At 42.6% G+C, this 21,048-nt stretch overlaps 1 protein-coding gene across 2 annotated transcripts; it reads left to right on the forward strand.

Annotated features, from left to right (window-relative positions):
• Positions 1 to 4,895: 4,895 nt before the first annotated feature.
• AMACR (alpha-methylacyl-CoA racemase) lies at positions 4,896 to 19,659 on the forward strand. 2 transcript variants are annotated; one of them, XM_033421304.2, is made up of 5 exons: positions 4,896 to 5,435; positions 7,580 to 7,723; positions 9,263 to 9,423; positions 12,143 to 12,329; positions 18,159 to 19,659. In XM_033421304.2, exons 1-5 carry the CDS (start codon positions 5,099 to 5,101, stop codon positions 18,566 to 18,568), a joined length of 1,239 nt encoding a protein of 412 aa, XP_033277195.1. In that variant the 5' UTR covers positions 4,896 to 5,098; the 3' UTR covers positions 18,569 to 19,659. The 2 variants fall into 2 exon arrangements, with proteins under 2 accessions (XP_033277195.1, XP_004266067.1); XM_004266019.4 differs by having other exon boundaries at positions 4,898 to 5,357.
• Positions 19,660 to 21,048: the final 1,389 nt, after the last annotated feature.

The following is a 21,048-nucleotide window of genomic DNA, read 5'->3' on the forward strand; positions in this document are numbered from 1 at the left end:
CTGCCCACCAGAGGTGATCAGGCTCCATCCCTCAGGTCAGGCTGAGGCCCTTCAACCAGACTCCTGCGTCCAGGACCAGGACAGAAGAAAAAAGGGTAGGATAGGAGGGGTTGAAAAGAGGAAAGGGAGAGGGAAGGGGAAAGAGGTCAATAAAGTTCCTTACCCAGAGTTCCTTGTCGGGGCTCTCTGGCCAGTCGTCTGAGTCAGGAGGAGACCAAGGATAAAACGGTCCTGGTTGCGGCCTCTGAGTCTGGTCCGTCAGCAGGCAAACTGGTCCCTGAGTCCTCCGAGTGGTCAGGATGTCAGTCATAGAGAAGAAGAGATCCTGCCAGAGTGGCCATTTTTTGCAGGAAGGGGGACCCCTTCCAGGGCCCGGGAGCGGGCTCTTGTCTAACACTTAGAAATGAATTGTCCGAGGAGACATGTGTTGACAAAGCAAGAGACTTTATTGGGAAGGGCAGAGCGCAGCAGGGTAAGGGAACCCAGGAGAACTGCTCTGCCACGAGGCTCTCAGTCTCGGGTTTTACGGTGATGGGATTAGTTTCCAGGTTGTCTCTGACCAATCATTCTGACTCAGGGTCCTTGCTGGTGGCGCATACATCACTCAGGCAAGATGGATTCCAGCAAGAAGGATTCTGGGAGGTTGGTAGGACATATGGACTGGTGACTCCTCTCTCCTTTTGAACTTTCCCAAATTCTTCTGGTTGGTGGTAGCTTATTAGTTCCACATTCCTTCCCAGGACCTCCTTTTGTAAGATAACTCATGCAGGTGGCTACTATCTTGCCTGGCCAGGGCAGGTGGTTAGCTTTGTTAGTGGTTCCCCTAAAAAAGCTATGCCAGAAAACACATCTAAAATGGGACAAGGTCTTGCCAATTGCTCTCTGTATGCTGGTGGCCCCTAGAAGCGGGCTAGGATTGAGCCCTTATGGAATTATATACAGGGGACTACTCCTGATGCCAAAATCTTGGCTCTCTGTGCAACGATGTCGAACAGAAATATGGAGACAGAGTTATGGAGGAAAAGAAAGAGTGGCTTTGTTTCTTTGCCAGACAAAGAGGGAACACAGTAGGCTAGTGCCTCAAGATCTGTGCCCCACTCCCTTGGGAATAGGGAGAGGTCTTATAGTCGGGGCTCCTGGGCAGGGCTATGTGATAAGGATCAACACAGTAACAGTCTTGCATTCTTCTTTCTTCTGCAGAGTTTCAAAAGGGTGGGGTTGCTGACAAGATTAGGGTGTGTACAGGGTCCCAGGTGGTGGGTCTCCTCATCTAGATGAGCTTCTCTGGTCCCTTTAATCTCGCCTCAGGTGGTTTCCTGGCTGCTCCTCCCTTGATTAGCAACTGTTCGTATCTGCCCTTTGGAACTCAGGGAAGGTCATAGAGGCTGGAGTCTTGCCTACAAGAAATGGGGGACAAAAAGGCTTCCATGCCTGGGAGCCCCACAGGGGCTCCCAGCAACGCCACCCTTGGGAAGCATTGTTATAAAACTCCTTATCAAATCCTCCTGGGTTGGGACACATAATTTTTTGGGGGCAGGAGCCCACTGTGTCCCCCTTTGCCTGGCAAAGTAATACAGCTATCCTTTTCTACTTCACCCAAAACTCTGTCTCCGAGATTTGATTTGGCACCAGTGTACAGAGAAGCTGAGCTTTCGGCATCATCCCTGGCCACAGGATTAATTATGCTAAATAAATCCAGAATTTAGGAAGCATGGTTCCATAGCTAAGTAACTCTCTGGGATATAGTCTATTTGGTGACATGAGAACCTCATTAGAGACCTCATCTATAATCATGGGTCAGAGGGTGTATTAGTTTGCTAGGGCTGCCATGACAAAATACCACAGACTGGATGGCTTAAACAACAGAAATCGATTTTCTCACAGTTCTGGAGGCTAAAAGTCCAAGATCATAGGGTCAACAGGTGTGGTTTCTTTTGAAGCTTCTCTTTTTGGCTTGCAGATGGCTGCCTTCTGCTCTGTCCTCACAAGATTGTCCCTTGGTCTGTGTGTTCTATGTCCTACTCTTTTCTTATAAGGACACCAGTCATACTGGATTAGGACCGACCCATATGACCTCATTTTATCTTAATTACCTCTACGGGCCCTATCTCCAAATGTTGCCGAAATCTCGGCTTCTCTGTGCACCGATGCCAAACAGAAATACAGAGACAGAGATTTTGAAGGATGAGAGAGATGGCTTTATTTTTCTGTCAGGCAGACGGGAAGACACAGCAGGCTAGTGCCTCCAGAACTGTTCCCTCCTCCTTGGGGAATCGGAGAAGATTTTATACGTGGGGCTCGCAGTCCGGGGGTATGTGATAAGGATCAAAGTAGTGAAGGTCTTGCATTTTTTTTCCTTTGCATTATTTCAAAACAGTCATAGCTGACAGTCAGGCAGCCCAGTAATTGGGGTCCGGCATTCCGGTAATTGGGTTCATTTGTCTCTGGTTTATCGGCCAGCAACCTTCTCTCTGAAATGCAAAAGCTACAGGGGGTGATTTGTTACAAGGGGGCATAGGGAATGTAAGCCCTGGGATGTAATAAGGTTAGGGAGTGACAGGCATGTTAGACCTTCGCGGTCTCCTAGGAGTTTCGACTCGCCCAGGAAACAACAAGAGTCGGAAGCCGATGCAAAACGCAAGAGGTTTATTGAAGGCCAGTGCACCGGGGTTCCTTGGTCCTCACGCAGGAGGTCGAAGAAGGAACCCCTTTTGGGCGCGAATATGTCAGTTTTATAGGTTCCCACTTCCCCGTATGTAAATTATAGATTTGGTTGTGTTTTCCTGCTGATTGGTCCCGGCTTAGGCTCGGACCAGAGAGGGAACTTGTCCCCAGCTTCCCGATTGGCTTTGACAGACACCTTTTTTACATTTTGTTTATCTCCCTCCTTCTCGGAAGGGGGCCGGACATCCTGGAAATTCACCCATTGTCTAAGAAGCCCCTATTGTCTGGAGAGTTCTTAATCATTAGCTGGAACAATGTCCCTCGAGTCCCACAGGCACAGGATGTAACTCACCCAGTTAGGGGTGATAGGTGCAGAATGTAATTTACATAGTGTCAGGGAGTGAGGTTAATTTTGTGAAGTACAAATCTAGTTACAGATACTACAGACGAATGATGGTTAAAATAAAACTAGGAGTGATTAACTCTTTCAGGCCAGGTTACATTTCTTCTCTAGCTTGTTCACTGTTCCCTTTGTTTTCCTTGCTCTCAGGAAAAGGAAAACTTCATTTCTATTTTTGCTGCAACACAAATACAGTCACATTCTGAGTACTAGGATTAGGAATTGAATATATGAATGTTAAAGGGACACAATTCAGCTTGTAACAGGGGGTATGTGTCCAATGAAGGAAGGAAGGGCCTGTAGTGTCAAGTGAGATTTCCCAGACCTCTGCTTTGTCTGATCATGTCTCTGCTGACTAAAAAAGTATTCACAACCTAAAAGTTGAGAGTTATGTTTCATTTGGCAGGAATTTTTAGGACTTCAAGCCTGGGAGGCAGCATCTCAAGTAACCCTGAGAGAACTGCTCAGGAGTTCTGAGGAGGTGAGGGGAGAGCTAGGATATATAGCAGTTTTGCAACAAGGGGCAGGTAGTCGTAACATCAAAAGATTACTGTTAATTAAAGAAAACCAGATATCCGGAGTTAAGGAATTTAGCGCTTTTCTCTGTATGGGAAGATGCAAGAGTCTGGGCTCACTGAAATCGTTCCTTTGAAATGCACCTCAGCTATCTGGGGCCAGTATCCGGTGTTTTTACATCCTGAGTTTCCTTGGGGCTCACCATAGAGAGTGGCTGCAGCCTGATGGCTGCTAGATGGCAGGTATTCTTCCCTTCCTGAGTTCCCTCAGGGCCACCAGGTCTGGCAGTGGCTGTAATCATTGATGGCTGTGACATCCTTTGTCTACCGGTAAGGCAGGAGATATTCCATTTATCATCTCCATGATCTGCATCTTTGACCATATTAGTAAAGCTTGATGCTGGTAAGATATCTGATTCACGTGAATCTGATCCTGGGTGTTAGCACCAGCTGTATCTGTACTGTTTACTTTTTAGAAAAATAGACTGGGAGCCACTGTGAAAAAATATTAGTGGATGTCTGGATGTCTGCTATAGCATTTTTTGTAATTTTCGCTTTCTTTAAGTTTCTCAAAATAAAAATAGAACAAGAGGATGGGGGTAAGGAAACGTATGCTTGAGCAAAGGTAGGAACATGGGGTACAAAAAGGTGTTAAATTAATTAAACAAGGAAGCCATTAGACTGATGTGGCTCTAATGCCCTTGGCAGTCTCTGTAAATGCCTCAAATTTCGGAAATCAAAGGTAAGAACCAAACCCAAACAGCCAACTAGGCTTTAACGTTATAGCCAATGAATAATTTCCTTGCTTTGCCTTTACTCTCTAAAAGTCTCTCCTTAGTTCCTGGAGCACCCCTACTGAAAGGAGTAGGCCTTTTTGGAATTATTTTATTGTACTTTTTAAAAATGTGCATTAAAATCTAAAACTCCAAGCCGTAATTGTCTGTAGAAATGGCAGGTGACAAACTAAATATTTTTAAACCTCTCTGATTTGCCTCTGATGAGCACCGCCCTCTCAGATGTTGTTTTGATATTCCACTATACGCAAGCCATCTGTGGGTGAATCATCGGGTGGCTAAGAAAGAAGTAAGAAGACAGTCTGCAGCCCACCGAAAAAAATACTTTAGCATTGTTCTTAAATATTTATGTACTTTTAATTTCTCCAGGGCCGGAGAGGTTTACGAACCCAAAGCGCACAACAGCTGGGATCGCAACATCGAGAGTAAAAGAGTCCTGAGAAGTCGGTGACCAGCCACGGTGTCCCCAGGTCAAGCCCGGTCACGATTTAGGATTCCGCACTTACAAAAAGCGAACACTCCGCCGGCCCACTAACGGCCCCGGACCCGGGGAGGCGGGACCAGGAAACGCCCAATGCGCAGACTCCGCGGCCGCACGCAGGCGCACAAGGGAGAGGCCACGAGGGCGGGGCCACGAGGGACGGAGGGAGAGTGCGACAGAGGGCGGCCTCAGGCCCGAGTGGCCGACGTTGGGGCCGTTCCGTTTCTTACGCCTTCGGAAGGCTATGCGGGTGCCCATGGCTTTGCAGGGCGTCTCGGTAGTGGAACTGGCCGGCCTGGCCCCGGGCCCGTTCTGCGGTATGGTCCTGGCGGACTTCGGGGCGCAGGTGGTGCGTGTGGACCGGCCGGGCACCCGCGGCGACCTGAGCCGGATGGGCAGGGGCAAGCGCTCGCTGGCCGTGGACCTGAAGCAGCCGCGGGGAGCGGCGGTGTTGCGGTCGCTGTGTGCCCGGGCGGATGTGATGCTGGAGTCCTTCCGCCCTGGTGAGCCCCAGATCCCGACGCTACGCGAGACCGGACGAGGGACGCTCCCCGAAGAAGGGAGGCCGCCGGGCATTTGGGGTTGGCACGGCACACCTTTTCCCTGTTGCCACCCGAACCCTTTCCGTCCCTGTCTGTCTAGACCTTTCTGTTGAATTTGATATTGTTGCTGATCGTTCGCCCACTGAGACGGTCTTCCATACTTGGATTCCGAGATACTGTTGTTGCCTTTGCTCTTCTCATACCTCTCTCTGACTCCTTCCCAGTTTCTGTTTTTTTGAGTCACCCTATTATAGTTGCCATTCTTAATTACTTGAGGATCGTGAACCCTATGAGAAACGATCGAAAGCCATAGATTCTCTCCCCGGAAAGCTGCATATAGGTACATAGTCATTTTGTTACCGTTTGGAGCTTGGTGTACCTCATAAAGCCATCCACGGACCCAGGACAACTCCCTGCCTTAAATGCTGGTGTTCCCAAGTTCCAGCTTCTGCTCAATTTCCTTTACACTCTGCTTCTTGGAGCCACCTTATCTATTCCTATTATTTTTACTTTTTACAGGCAGATGTTGGCCAAATCTATAACTGTACCCCCTTTTAGAGCCACAGACTTCCGGAATACCCAGCTCCTGTCCATTTCTACTTGGCCTTCCCCCGGGCACTGCAGCTTCCACGTATTCCAAACTGAGCTCATCATCTTCCCTACTAAAATGAAAACTCCTCTTTGTGTTTTATTTCAGTGAAATAAAACAACTCTTTGTGTTTTATTTCAGTGAATGGAACCAATGTCCACCCAGTTGCCTGAATCAGAAACTTGTACTTCAACCAGGACTCCAAATCTTCCTTTCCCCCTGCCAGCTTTCAGTTATCACCAATCCCATCATTCTTCCTCCTTCCTATGACTCAGGATTCTTTCTCTTCATACCTGCTGCAGCTTCCTTGGCAGCGTTTTTTAAAGCTGATGTTTGGGTGTAGCACCACTCCGATCTATTCTTAGACAACTGCCACCGTCATCTTGCTCAAGTACAAATACAGAGCTTTGCCTGGTATATAGCAGGAAGGCAGTAAATGTTTGGTGGATGAATTGAATGAATGTGGACACCAGGCATATTTAAATGTGTCAATTCATTTACCCTCAGATTTGAGGATTATAACAATAATAATTTAGTAATTAGGATTATGTCATAATTTAATAATACCGTATTTGAAGTTGAAGGAGGTCCGGCATGGTTAAATAACTTGTCCACAATCTTGGAATTAGGAGGAGGGTACAGCTGTGAATACAGACGTAGCTGCCGAGGTGGGGGAGGGGGGGGATTGTGGCTGATGTTTATCTAGGTAGAGGAATAAAGTTCTTTTTATTTTATTTTTTTATTTTTTATTGAAGTATACTTGATTTACAATGTGTTAATTGCTGTACAGCAAAGTGACTCAGTTATACATATTTATACATTCTTTTTCATATTCTTTTCCATTAAGGTTTATCACAGGATACTGAATATAGTTGCCTGTGCTATATGTAGGACCTTGTTGTTTATCCATTCTGTATATACCAGTTTTCATCTGCTAATCCAAAACTCACGATCCATCCCTCTCCCAACCCCCTACCCCTTGGCAACCACCACTCTAGGAATAGAGTTCTTTTGTAACTTATCACAGCTTTATGGAGGCAGAGGCACGTTATAAGCCTGTGGAAAGAGATGAGGCATGGATCCTGCCAGAGGAGCTTCTGAGCTGATAGGGAAGATGGAATATATACATACATAAATAAGTATAGCAGGCACTGATGCGGATATAGACATAGAAAAGGTCCTGAAAGGAATAGCAGCTTCCAAAAGTGAATTTTTGGTCAAAGACCCAGAGTAACTTCCAAAAGAACAGACCATTTCTAATAAATTACTAAGGAGAGAATTTGGGGAACTATAAAGGGCCTGAATAAAGGGATGAAATGTCCACTCTGAGGAGTGAAGATGCTTGGGTATGCCTGACGGGATGCAGGGCAGTGCTGGAGGGAAATAGCATTCTGGGGGTCGGGGGGAAGCCACACATTCCAGAAATGGGGGCTTCACTCTCTGGGTCCTTAATTACTGGCAATACCCTATAAACCCGCAACAAATGTTACTAGTTTTCCTTAAAAGAGTGCTCTTTTATGTTTGCCACAAAGAAGGGATTATACCTATCCTCAATTCACGCTCTCTTAAAAAAAAAATTGTAACTTTTCTCAAGGTGTGATGGAAAAACTCCAGCTCAGCCCAGAGATTCTGCAGAGGGAGAATCCAAAGCTTATCTACGCCAGGTTGAGTGGATTTGGCCAATCAGGAAGATTCTCTAGGGTAGCAGGACATGACATCAACTACTTGGCTTTGTCAGGTATGTTGAAAACAATAATTTCTCTACACTTTTTATTTTGTTCCCCGTCAAGATCTACAGTTACACTTATTAAAAAGAACTTTTTTAAAGTGAAGATTTAAATATTTGCTGGAATCAATAAAGAGCATGTGGTTGTTTAAAAAGGGTTGGTTTGTCTTGGAACAGTCATTCTCATCCTCCCCCTGCCTTAACACATTGAAGGGGTAATGTGTTCACTAATAACATTTACTCACTACATTTGTGAAGTTAATTCTCCAGCAAGCCCCTGCTAGGAATTAAGAGACTTGTTGGTAGTAGAAAGGGTTGCTCTATATTTTGCAAAGATATAGTTTGATTTTGATACCCCTCGTCCCTCACTTTATTGAGAATCATTGACTGAGTCATGATTTTAGAAATTCTGTGAATACTAGAAAAAGCCCATGGTTTTCAGGTCATAATATCACCTTACTAGAGTTTTTGCCTGTAAGAACATATCTTAGGGCTTCCCTGGTGGCACCGTGGTTAAGAATCTGCCTGCCAATGCAGGGGACACGGGTTTGATCTCTGGTCTGGGAAGATCCCACATGCTGCAGAGCAACTAAACCTGTGCACCACAACTACTGAGCCTGTGCTCTACAGCCCACGAGCCACAACTACTGAGCCCACGCACCACAACTACTGAAGCCCACACGCCAAGAGCCCGTGCACCACAACGAAGAGTAGCCCCCGCTCACTGCAACTAGAGAAAGCGCACATGCAGCAACGAAGATCCAACTCAGCCAAAAATAAATTAAAAAAAAAAAAGAACATATCTTAGAATGGCCTAATTCTAGATTTCTAAGAACTGCATTGCTGAGTCAAGGAAGTCTCAAATTTTCTGTGTGTACACATTTAAAGGTTGAGGAAAAGAGTGAGTGTAGAGTTGGCTTTTCTCATCTACTTAAAAATTTAATTCCTTTTCTTTCTCTTGTGTTTATTTTCTTGCATCTCTTTCTAATAAGAATGGAAGTGCATTATACTGTTGTTAAGCCATAAAGTGCTAAGTGGATAGCAACCATTTCCCCCCCAAAACCCAGTGAATAAAAACTTAGCAACAGAATTCTGAAAATGTTAGTTGGAATAAAGTTTTAGAGAAAACAAAAAAATCAAACAAGGAACGTTGTTAGAGGGAAAGCCTTCTCTTTTTTTTTTGCAGTATGCGGGCCTCTCACTGTTGTGGCCTCTCCCGTTGCGGAGCACAGACTCCGGACGTGCAGGCTCAGCAGCCATGGCTCATGGGCCCAGCCACTCCGCGGCATGTGGGATCTTCCCGGACGGGGGCACGAACCCGTGTCCTCTGCATCGGCAGGCAGACTCTCAACCACCACGCCACCAGGGAAGCCCAGAAAACCTCCTTATAAATATGCTGAACAGGTTTAGGTTTAGAAAAGCATTAGGTATTAGTTTTCACTTACAACAGTAACTAGAGAGATTGGTTTTCCCCCTAAGATGTTCATGTATTTATTTAAAAGAGGCATTAAGTTTACAGTTAGTGTTCCCCGATTGTTTTTAATGGTATAGGTGTTTTATCAAGAATTGGCAGAAGTGGTGAGGCTCCATATGCCCCGCTGAATCTCCTGGCCGATTTCGGTGGGGGTGGCCTCATGTGCGCACTGGGCATCCTGATGGCGCTGTTTGAACGCACACGCTCTGGCAAAGGTCAGGTCATTGATGCAAACATGGTAAGTGTTGATTGGGGGAAATGATAAGCCTACTAGTTGTTCCTGAGGTCGATATATGGCTGCCTCACATCCTCTTCTGAGCAAGACGAGATAAATGAGATTTGAAATTTGAATCCAAGTTACCAAGGATGGCCTTTTCTTTAAAATAGCTTCATATCTTGAACATGTGTCAGAATGTCATATTTTGATCATCTGTTTGTGGAGTCAATCTTCTAAACGTTTCATGACTCACCTGATTTCTATGTTGTGTTTCAACAATTTTCCCCATGCTGTCTCTTGTGCTTAGGATATGGTTTTCAAGAAATCTTCATTCAAAACTGGGCTCAGGAAGTCTCCCTTAGCAGGTAGAGAAGATTCTTAATGATGCTCAAGTAAAATGGGCCAGTCTAGACCTTCCCGCTGCATTGTGTAGGGGAGACTCAAGTGTCAGGATGCTTCGGCGTTTTTACCCTCATGCACGTGCCTCATGTTATCCTAGGCACTTTTCCCGTGTGATTTCTCCTGATCCCCCAAACAGCAATTTCACTTGGAATACATTGTTATTTTAATGAAGAGGAAACTAAAGCACAGAAATTTGCCCCAGTTCTCACAGCTAGTTCATGAGAGCCCAGTCCAGTGTCACCATACCTTTGCGTTTGGACAGATCTTTGGCGGTAGGGTGGAGAATGGATTGGATGGAGAGAGAAAAGGCGAGAACTAAAATGGTTAATGGTAGAATGGGTCTGGATTTAAGGATTTACATTTGAGATGTAAAATTGCTGGGATTTGGTGAGATATTGGCAAATGAAGGGAGAGGGAGGAATCAAGAATGGCTCCCCCATCTCTGGATTGGAAGACCCGGTGGATGGTGGCCCTGGAACCCTGGGGAGGATTGCTGAAGGAAGAGGGTGATTAGATACCTTATTCTTTAATTTTTTTTTTTTTTTAATTTTCTTGGCTGTGCCGCACAGCATGTGGGATCTTAGTTCTCCGATCAGGGATCGAACCCTTGCCCCTTGCGTTGGAAGCATGGAGTCTTAACCACTGGACCACCAGGGAAGTCCCCAGATACCTTATTCTTTTGGGCCAGTAGTTTCCAAATGACTTTAACAGCAGAATCCTTGATCCAGGCCTGCCTGTGATGACCTGGAGTTGTCTCTTCATCAGACTGTTGCCTTAGAAACTAGAGTTAAGGTAACTGTGGAATGTGCAGTCCGTTTCACGGTGTTTACTCCTGATCTGGGAGTGCTCATCTGACCTGGGGGGCTGTGTGTTGGCATGCAGGCCATTGGCCTACGTGATGAGAACAATATAAAAGGTTGGGAAATTGAGGCTGCAGTGCGTCAAAGCCTCTGGTCTGTGGCAGCACACACTACATGTGCGTGAGGGGAGAAGAGAAGTATGTGCTGGGCAGCCTCGTGGTGAGATGAGGATTATAACTGCTGTGTCTCTTGTCCTCTATCCTCCTATGACACCAAGTAAAGGTGGAATTAAATTAGAGCCTGTTTGTATCCTGAGTGAGCCAGACCAGCCCCATAACACTGTTAGGACGTCTTTTTTCAATAGACTCATCACTACATCCAGTGTGTAAAAGAGATTATATATGTATATGTATATATATGTGTGTGTCTATATGTGTGTTTGTGTGTGTATGTCTAAATGTGGGGACACTCTAAGATCTCTGTAACCCCATTTCAAAAAAAAGCACCACCACAGGCCACTTATACAAACTCCACTACTTGGTGACAACAAATGTCAGATCCATGAATTGAAGTGTGCATGAGCTTCCTCCAGTTAAACGGGAAAACTGGGATGTATCTAAAGGTATATTTTGTGTTTGTTTTATTACAGCCAGAATCTGTGAGAAGTCCCATGCTCACAGTTGGAATGGGGCCCCTCCGTTGGTAACCTCAGAGACAAGGATGCTTTGATGGCCTTCTCCCTGTGGTGCCAGAATCATTAGGATCATAAAGCCCTAAGGATAGGGAAGTAGTCTTCTTTAGATAGCCCAGTGCATCCAGCCTTGTGATAATCATACCTGAGTTTGTGAATCCATTCCCGTTACTTCAGGACTAGTGGGAAGTTGGCATTCCCAAACTAGTTTGTCTGTACTCTGAAAACCCATATACCTGCCACCCATACTGTTATGTTTATTTTGTAACTTTCTAGTGATTATTAAAGTTAAGATATATTAAATACTCAAATTTGTTTTCTTGGGCTTGGAGTCAAACTAGAACAAACTAAATTTAACTGTCATGTGATTTACCTTTAAAATGTGATATGCTTCATATATCTGTGTGTATGTGTTTGTAGGTATTGAGATCAGATGATAGATTTTTAAAAAAACCTTTTTGCTTTGTTTTCAACTTTTTTATCCTGACAGTTGTTAACATATATAAAAGTAAAGAGAATGTATAATGAACTTCCAGGTACCCTCACTTAGCTTCAAAAATTATCAACATTCTGCCAATCTTATTTGAAAGGAAGAACAAAAGTAATTCCTTTAAGTCTTTTCTGAACAGTATTCCCTGATCTGAATAGTGCAGAAACTCACTCTGTCATAAACCTGCTCTAACTGACTTTCTTGAAATATCAAAGAAGTTGTATAATTAGATATAATCTTCCTATATACTAAGATAAACATTTTTATACAAATATTTTTTAAAAACTCAAGTAGAAATCGATCATGCTTTTTATAGTTGAATTGCCTGGGTTTATACTGTATTCTGTTTCTTCAAAGGTGGAAGGAACAGCATATCTCAGTTCTTTTCTGTGGAAAACCCAACAAACAGGACTGTGGGGACAGCCTCGTGGACAGAACATGTTAGATGGTGGAGCGCCTTTCTACGCAACCTACAGGACGGCGGACGGCGGGTTCATGGCTGTTGGCGCATTAGAGCCCCAGTTCTATGAGCTGCTGCTCAGGGGTGAGTACCTCTTTTCTGTGGATGTTTTTTGGACTATTTTGGAGTCTTTTGAAGTTCATGATGTCTTTTATTATATATCCACCTTATAATTTACCTAATTATAGCCATTGTTATATTGTGGGGCACTTCCCCCATCTTTTAAATTGACAGGTAAATTTACAAGTCTGTAAAATAGCTCAGATTAAAAAAATAATAATCCTTTTTGTGGTAGTTCAGTGTTTTTATCACATTTCATACTCCGTAGTATTGGATATTTATCTTGCCCATGTGTGCCCACATCCTTTTCTTCCCTTGAAATGATCTACTGGTTCTACCAGTTTTTGTTCCTTGACAGATGTCCCTCATGGTACTTCAGTGACGGGGTCACCAGAGCACAGAGAGACTTTGGTGAATGAGAGTTTGTTGGAATATGTTACCATCACTTGATGCTTCTGCAGTTTACCTTTCTTGGAGATTCTTGTCTTATTGACATGTTGCCACAGTTAGCAGGAAAATTTGGGATCCCCTCTTCCCTAATTGATAATTGGACTGAAGTTACTTTGTTCCTGTGAAATGTGAATTTAAAGTTTACAGATAATTTAGTATCTAAGAAGTTTTAGAATGTACTCTGAAGCAGTGTGACAGGCTGGTTGCAGCACATTTATCTTTCAGCTTTAAGTTTGGAGTTTTATCGCCGTGTTTGGTAGCTTTTCAGATGCACAGTGCTACTCAGAGTTATTTGTATATCGCTGAAATGACTGTTTTTGCTAGCCTCAGAAAGCATTCTGTGATCAACTATATTAACTTCACCAACTTAACTATAAGTTAGAGAAACCATAGAACAAAATGGTTTATCTAGATCATAGAGGATGCCTTTCCGTCCAGAAATTAAGACTAAGACTAGAGGTCAATTCAAAATTCTGGACAGAACAGTGCTATACGAGGGGCTGAGTGGTGGGAACAACACTCCCACTCTGGGGTTCAGGGCCCTAGGAAGCAGCAGGTACATAACATAGTGGAGTCTGTGCCTTACAAAAACCTTGTGTTTTTATCTATAGGGAATTTAAATACAATAATAAAATTAACTAATCTTCAGTGAAATTTTATTATCACCATGCACAGACAATTCTAAATGACAGTTGCAACTGACTTTTTTTTTTTTTTTTTTGACAAATGTCTCAGGAATAGGGCAGTGTAAGCTCTGAGTCAGATCAACTAAAGACAAGCCCTGAGGGTGGGGATTTTCAGGGAGCTGTCAGACAGGCCAAACATTGGCGCTTCTCTGGGGATAGGATTTTGTGGGAGCTTCAAACTCATTTTGCGTCCTCTTCCTTGGCTGTTAACCTACTGATTTTCATGACTACCATTGTTGAGAGCCTGTTGGTTTTCAAGGCCATCACAGAGCTGGGGAGAGAGGGATGAAATTAGCCTAAGTTATAACACCACAAAGCTCACTGGTCTTACTGAGTTCAGTCATTTTTTTTCCTTAAATATGCTCCTTAGATTGTTGCAAGCTTTTAGTTAATGTCTAGAGTTACGAAAATGTTGATTCTGACAATTTGTGCCAGTGTTCTTGTTGCTTTCGTACAGGAGCCAAGTTTTGAAGGTCCTTGCTCTGTCATTTCAGAATTTAACTCCTCTCTGTGGTGTATTTTGTTGTTTTCTTAAAAACATACATGTTTAGAATGATCATGTCTGACATCCACACTCCACCTCATTTTATAGCAGGCAGACTGCTCCAGCCCTTGACTTGTGACAATCTTCTCCCGGGTTTCCTCTTTCTGAGTCTAAACTCTGTAACCCCTCCAGTTGTTTTGCAGTCGCGGCCTTTGGTGGTATCTTTCATGTCCTCTCTCCCTTTAAAGTTCACTAAGGATCCTTAGCTGGCAGGTGGCTTGTGCTTTCGGCGGACTTAGCAAGTTCGTTCAGCTTTTGTTTAATCTACATAGTCCATGCCGAAATGCCTCAGCATCTTCTTTCTTCTACAATATTGATTTGCAAAAATAGTACTTGTACTTGTCCCATACACATTACTTCTCTCTCAGGCCTAACTGGACAAACCCCCATATCTGTAATGATTTTTTGAGGTAGTATTAATTTATTTATTTCACCTTATATACTGAGATCTTTGAGAACATACCTTCATTTAGCTCTCAGTATCTGAACATAAATACACAAGGTTTTTGTAAGGCTCCGACTCCTCTGTGCTATGCCCCTGCTGCTTTCCAGGGCAAAGAAGTCTGAAAGTACTGAGAATTTCATGACCTCTTGAGACGCTTGTAGTAAATCAGATAAGCAATAGAGATTTTTTTTTTTTTTTTTTTTTTTTTGCGGTACGTGGGCCTCTCACTGTTGTGACCTCTCCTGTGGCGGAGCACAGGCTCTGCACGCGCAGGCTCAGCGGCCATGGCTCATGGGCCCAGCCGCTCCGCGGCATGTGGGATCCTCCCGGACCGGGGCACGAACCCGTGTCCCCTGCATTGGTAGGTGGACTCTCAACCACTGTGCCACCAGGGGAGCCCCTGTATTCTTAATAGTAACTAAAATGGTAAATTTTGTATTTTGTGTATTTTACCACAATTTAAAAAAAAATGAAAAAAATTCAAAATAATGTATTTTTTTAACGAAAAGAAATGTAAACAATACAGAATTTGTAAAGTAAGAGGTAAAAATTCTCCCTTGTCCTTCCGCTTTGGGAAAGTTTGGGATGTGGCCTTGAAGAACTTTCCCTATGCACATGCAAACAGAATTAAAATTTTTTTACAATTTATATATAATCTATTTAATTATATAAATTTATAATTAATAACTATTTTTATTCAAAAATATAGCAAAGACATCCTTTTTTGTCAGTACCAAAGATCTTCAGCCTCACCCTCTTTATATAGCAGCCATATCATATTCCGTGGTATACCTGTACTAAAATTTATTTAACCACTTCCTTATTCAAGTTAATTTATGTTCTTTCCAGGTTTACACTATAACACATAATGTTTATTGTTTATTAATAAGCATTAATCTTTGTACATATGTCATTGCATACTTGCAGCATACATTTTGACTGCTTAATATGTGCCTAATATTGTGTTACAGAGTAGAAAGTTTATGACGTGTACTTAAAACAATAAATATTTTGTATAATTGTGTGTGTGTGTGTATACATGTACGTATAAGGTAGTTTTTTGGAAATCAAAACATATTTTCCCAAGTTTTAAATGGTGTCTGAATCCCCAGGTCAGTCTCTGAAAGTCTGTTTGACTTATAATAGCAGAAATTGAATATTGATTGTACTATAAAAGCTAGCCACAATCGATAATTGTGCTCTATGGGGAAATGGACTCAGAGTTACGCATAGGCTGTCAGCAGCACAGGAAGCAGCCCACCCTAAACCACTGGTAGTTCGTTCTGGGGCCTTGATGAGGGGTCCTGAGCTTGCTGGGAAATTGTGGGCTGAGAAAGGGTGATAGGACGATGGAAGAGCTGGTGTGTCAGAGTTAGGGGTAGAGCCTGGGGTCTTTTGATTTCTAGTATTTTCCAGTATACAAAGTATGATCTGTGTAATCTCAAGTATAGTGTTTGTTGGAGAACTATTGACTCCAGTTTTACTTAGTTTATGATTCTGATCACATTCTGATTTTTTGTTTTTAAAAAACTGTTTAAAAAAGCATGCAAATATGTTTCCAGCAGTAGCCGTGGTCTACTTAAATGCTTTTGGCCAACTGCTCGTTTTATGTGTTTTTTAATCCCAGAGTTTGGGGCTATCAGGAAAGAGAAAGCAAAGTGAAAGACGCCCTTAGAAACATTTCCTTATAGATTTTAGTGATAAACCTGAAACTGTGGCTCCATATCTTTCCTGGCTTTGAATGGGACATGTGGCCACAGAGAAAAATGTACTTGTATATCCCATAGGTGTTTTTCCACAGCTGTTCAGAACTATGTGAATTCTCTTCATATCCCTCAAAACACTAAGAAGAGCCTGCAGTATTCATGTCTTCTTACCTCCATAGGCACTTTTGCATCTTCAGAGCAGCTTACAATTGGTCATTGTTTTTCAACATGGTAGATGAGAAAAGGATGATAAAAGTGAGAATTACTTGATTAACTTGGCCAAACTTATGCAAAATATTATGCGTAATTTAAATTTAGAAACCCTCTTCTACAAGAGGGAATAAAAATGACAGTTACACCAAACCCCAACAAAGTGTCCCCTTGGGTATAATTTAATCAGCACTGGAGTTTGGTTGTATCTACAGGGGTAGGTGCTTGTAGTCAATAAAGGAAGCACAGGTCAGGTCATGGGGCAGAGAAGCCATCCTTCCTGTGATATCCCCTGGTGGATGCTTTCATCCTCTCTGTCCCTTGTGTTGATGGGCCCTTCAAGGTTCTTCATACTTGAGAGAGCAAAAAAGTCTCTGTGCCCCCTGTTGATTGGCTGGCTGAAAATTTTCTGTCCTGTTTGCTATAGGAACAATTTGCATGTGTCTTTGGTTACTTTACAAGTTCTTTGTTCCTAGGTCACAGCAGGGTTGTAAGAGAGTAATGAGTCAAATATCACTGCCCTCCTAGAGCTCTTTTATTTGACGAAAATAAAGAGAAATGAACATTATTTATAAAATTGCAATCTTGAATTTAATCATTTATCTTTATACTTCTTCCTTGAAAACAGGGGTACAGGCATACCTCACAGACTTTGTGGGTTGGGTTTCAGACCACTGCAATAAAGGGACTATCTGAAAAAAGCAAATCACATGAATGTTTTGGTTTCCCAGTACACATAAAAGCTATGTTTACATGATACTGTAGTCTATTAAGTATGCAGTAGCATTGTCTAAAAAAACAACGTACATACCTTAATTAAAAAATACTTTACTGCCAAAAAATGCTAACCATCATCTGAGCTTTGCATGAGTTGTAATCTTTTTGCTGGTGGAGGATTTGAAATATTGCAAGAATTACCAAAATGTGACACAGAGACACGAAGTGAGCAAATGCTGTTGGGAAAAATGGCGCCCATAGACTTGCTCCACCCAGGGTTGGCACAAACGTTCCATTTGTAAAGATGCAGTGTCTGTGAAGTGCAATGAAGTGAAGGACAATAAAACGAGGTCTGCCTATAGTCTTGTATAAAGTGTTTAGATTTTAGCTTTTGTAGGGTTTGGGAGCACTATATGAAATATGGGGTTTTTTTAATATAAACTTATTTTATTTATTTATTTATGTCTGCGTTGAGTCTTTGTTGCTGCGTGTTGGGTCTTTGTTGCTGCGGGTGGGCTTTTCTCTAGTTGCAGCGAGCAGGGCTACTCTTTGTTGCCGTGCGTGGGCTCCTCATTGCGGTGGCTTCTCTTGTTGCGGAGCATGGGCTCTAGGTGCGCGGGCTTCAGTAGTTGCGGCATGCGGGATCTTCCTGGACCAGGGATCGAACCTGTGTCCTCTGCATTGGCAGGCGTATTCTTAACCACTGCACCACCAGGGAAGCACATGGAGTTATTTTAATTCAATATGACAGATAGTAACATCATGAGGAAATTTCTTTTTAAAAACCTACTCAGAAGGAAGAAGTCAGTTTCTGGAAACTAGACTATTAAAAATAGACTATTTTGGTTGAAATGTAAATAATAAAATCTTGGTAAAGACTTGGAAAGTCTGTTTTGAATCCTGTTACCCCTACTACCTTCTCCAGCCTTTGGCTCCAACTTCAAGTTGAGTTTGAATTTCTTCTTTTGACTCATTTGAGAAACCCTGTAGAACATCCTGTTTTGGGTGACTATAGTGAGTTCAAAACTCATTTTCACTGATTATATTTACTCTACCCAAAGCATACTAATTTAAGAAATTGTGTTTTTCTCTCAGGACTTGGGCTAAAGTCTGATGAACTTCCCAGTCAGATGAGCATAACTGATTGGCCAGAAATGAAGAAGAAATTTGCAGATATATTTGCAAAGAAGACAAAGGCAGAGTGGTGTCAGATCTTTGACGGCACAGATGCCTGCGTGACTCCTGTTTTGACTTTTGAAGAGGTTACCCATTGTGGTCACCACAAAGATCGGGGCTCATTTATTATTGATAGTGAGCAGGATGTGAGTCCCCGCCCTGCACCCCAGCTGTCCAACACCCCAGCTGTCCCTTCGTCCAAAAGGGATCCTTTTGTAGGAGAACACACTGAAGAGATACTCAAAGAGTTTGGCTTCAGCCAGGAAGAGATCAGTCAGCTTAAGTCAGATAAAATTATTGAAAGTAATAAACCAAGAGCTAATCTCTAACTTCTAAGCCCCACAACTCAAATAAATTTGAATATTGCATTTACAGTATAGAATAATGCAAAAAATTGTATGCATGGAAACATGAAAAGCAGTATCACAGTGGTCCAACTATTCTGATCAGGAAACAAGGCTGATTATAAAGTGATGATTGAATTCTGAAAACGGTTAACATCATGGCTTTTGATTTAGGAATATTTTTAGTTGGCCTATACTAAATTGTGGCAGTTTTTCTGCCTTCCAATTTACTTGATTGGTTATATTTGTTGATTTAAAATATTTATATATTTATAATATACTTTAAGTGAATTACTATAATGCTTTATATTAAATAAAGCTTTTTTCCCCCCGAAGTTCACTCATGCTTTTAAGTTTGTGAAAAACTTTCAAGAAAGTTCTTTAAATAGAATCTAAATCTAAATCTAAATCTAAAATCGCCTTTGTTACTCCTTGAAATATTTTAGTCTCTACTGTTAACCAGAATGAATGTCCTTAGATAGAAAAGTCTGATCCTTTTAATTTGGTAAGGAAATCATTCAGCCAGTGTCTTGGAACTGGAATTTTAGAAAATGTCCTGAGATTTCCTTCAGATAGTTGCCACCTCTCCATCGAGACCTGCTCCTGTGTGTAGCTGCCTGTTGGTATCATCCAGATGTGTCTCTTGATCAGTAAACTCCACCATCATGCATTTGAAAGTGTTAACTAGACTTTTCCTCCTCTTACCAGTCTCCAGCTTCCACTCCTGTGCTGTCTCCCTCTGCCCCCAGTAGGCCCCCACGGCTTACGCCTCACCTCATATGGCCACTGTTCACATGTCCCTTACGGAGAGTCCTGACCCCTGTCCAGGATGGCAGCTGCCTTGTCACTTGCTCTCCCCTCACCCTATTTCATTTTCCTTCACACTGTGTATCACTGCTGACATGCTGATTGACCCCAGCCCTCATTCCTTAACCAGTGCAGGCTAGAGCGGAAGCTTTATGAAGGACTTTGTAGGTTTCATTCCTGGGTTTCATTGCTAAGTCCCCAGTTCCTAGAGTAGTGCCTGGCCCATGACTGGAAACTTGGTGAATATTTATTAAAGGAATGAAACTCAACAGTGAAGTGCTGTCAGTTCCACCTTCAGAGCTCCCATATCCATCCTTCTGCCCATCTCCCATTGCTGCTTTCATCCAGACCCCTGTTACCTCTTCCCTGGACTACTATTCAACTTCCCTACCCAGCTTTTCACCTTCATTTTTTTCCCCATCATGTAGCAAGTTCTGGATCTCATTTCCACACACAGCAACATCCAGAAGAAGAGAGCGTCTCAGGAGCCCTCAGCAAACCTTGTCTTGTGTCTCCTTGGATCTAGATAAGTAACAAGCCAGTCCTGCACCAGTCTTTGGCAGAGAGGATAGGCTTGTCCTTAGATGAAGCCAACCTGCTCCTGGAGCTCCCCTGGACTTAACTTCCTGGAAGCACGTGGGTATTTGAGGGAGGGGTGGATTCCTGAAGCTAGTCCAGGTTCCATCAGGATGGGGGAGTGGAGAACAGATGTTACATCTGTGACATACAGTATCTCAGTTGCTCTTCAGTGATCACAAGGGGAAGGTAGGGCAGGTTTCTCCATTTTATAGATGTGGACACAAGCCTCAGATGGTCCTAAACCATCTTAGTTCACATCTCCCTTAGTGTCTTAGTAATTTTTCCATGGTGCCCCTAGGTCAGAAGAAATACCTAACTGTTCCACTTATAAATAATCAGGTCCCAACAACTGAAGTATTTATGTCCTGACAACTTATTAGCTGTTTGAAAAATATAATACATGTACATTGAAGATATTTTTTATTTCATTCTGTTCTAAAATTGAAGTATAGTTGATTTACAATATTGTGTTTAGTATACAGCAAAGTGTTTCAGTTATGTATATATACTTTTCAGACTATTTTCCATTATAGGTTATTACAAGATATTGAATATAGTTCCCTGTGCTATGCAGTAAATCCTTGTTGATTTTATATATAGTAGTTTGTATCTGTTAATCCCATACTCCTAATTTATCCTTCCCCCACCCCTTCCCCCTTTGGTAATCATAAATCTGTTTTCTATGAGTCTGCTTCTGTTTTATACATAGATTCATTTGTATTATTTTTTAGATTCCATGTATAAGTGATACCATATAATTGTCTTTCTCTGTCTGACTTACTTCACTAAGTATAATCTCTAGGTCCATCCATATTGCTGCAAATGACAACATTTCATTCTCTTATGGCTGAGTAGTATTCCATTGTATATGTATACCACATCTTCTTAAGCTAATTGTCTGCTGATGGGCACTTGGGTTGTTTCCATGTCTTGGCTATTGTAAATAATGCTGCTGTGAACATTGGGGTGCATGTATCTTTTTGAATTAGAGTTTTCGTGTTTTCTGGATACGTACTCAAGTGGGATTGCTGGATCACATGGTAGCACTATTTTTAGGTTTTTAAGGAACCTCCATACCC

This window comes from Orcinus orca, chromosome 3, assembly GCF_937001465.1.
Source record: "Orcinus orca chromosome 3, mOrcOrc1.1, whole genome shotgun sequence".
Lineage (NCBI taxonomy): Eukaryota > Metazoa > Chordata > Mammalia > Artiodactyla > Delphinidae > Orcinus > Orcinus orca.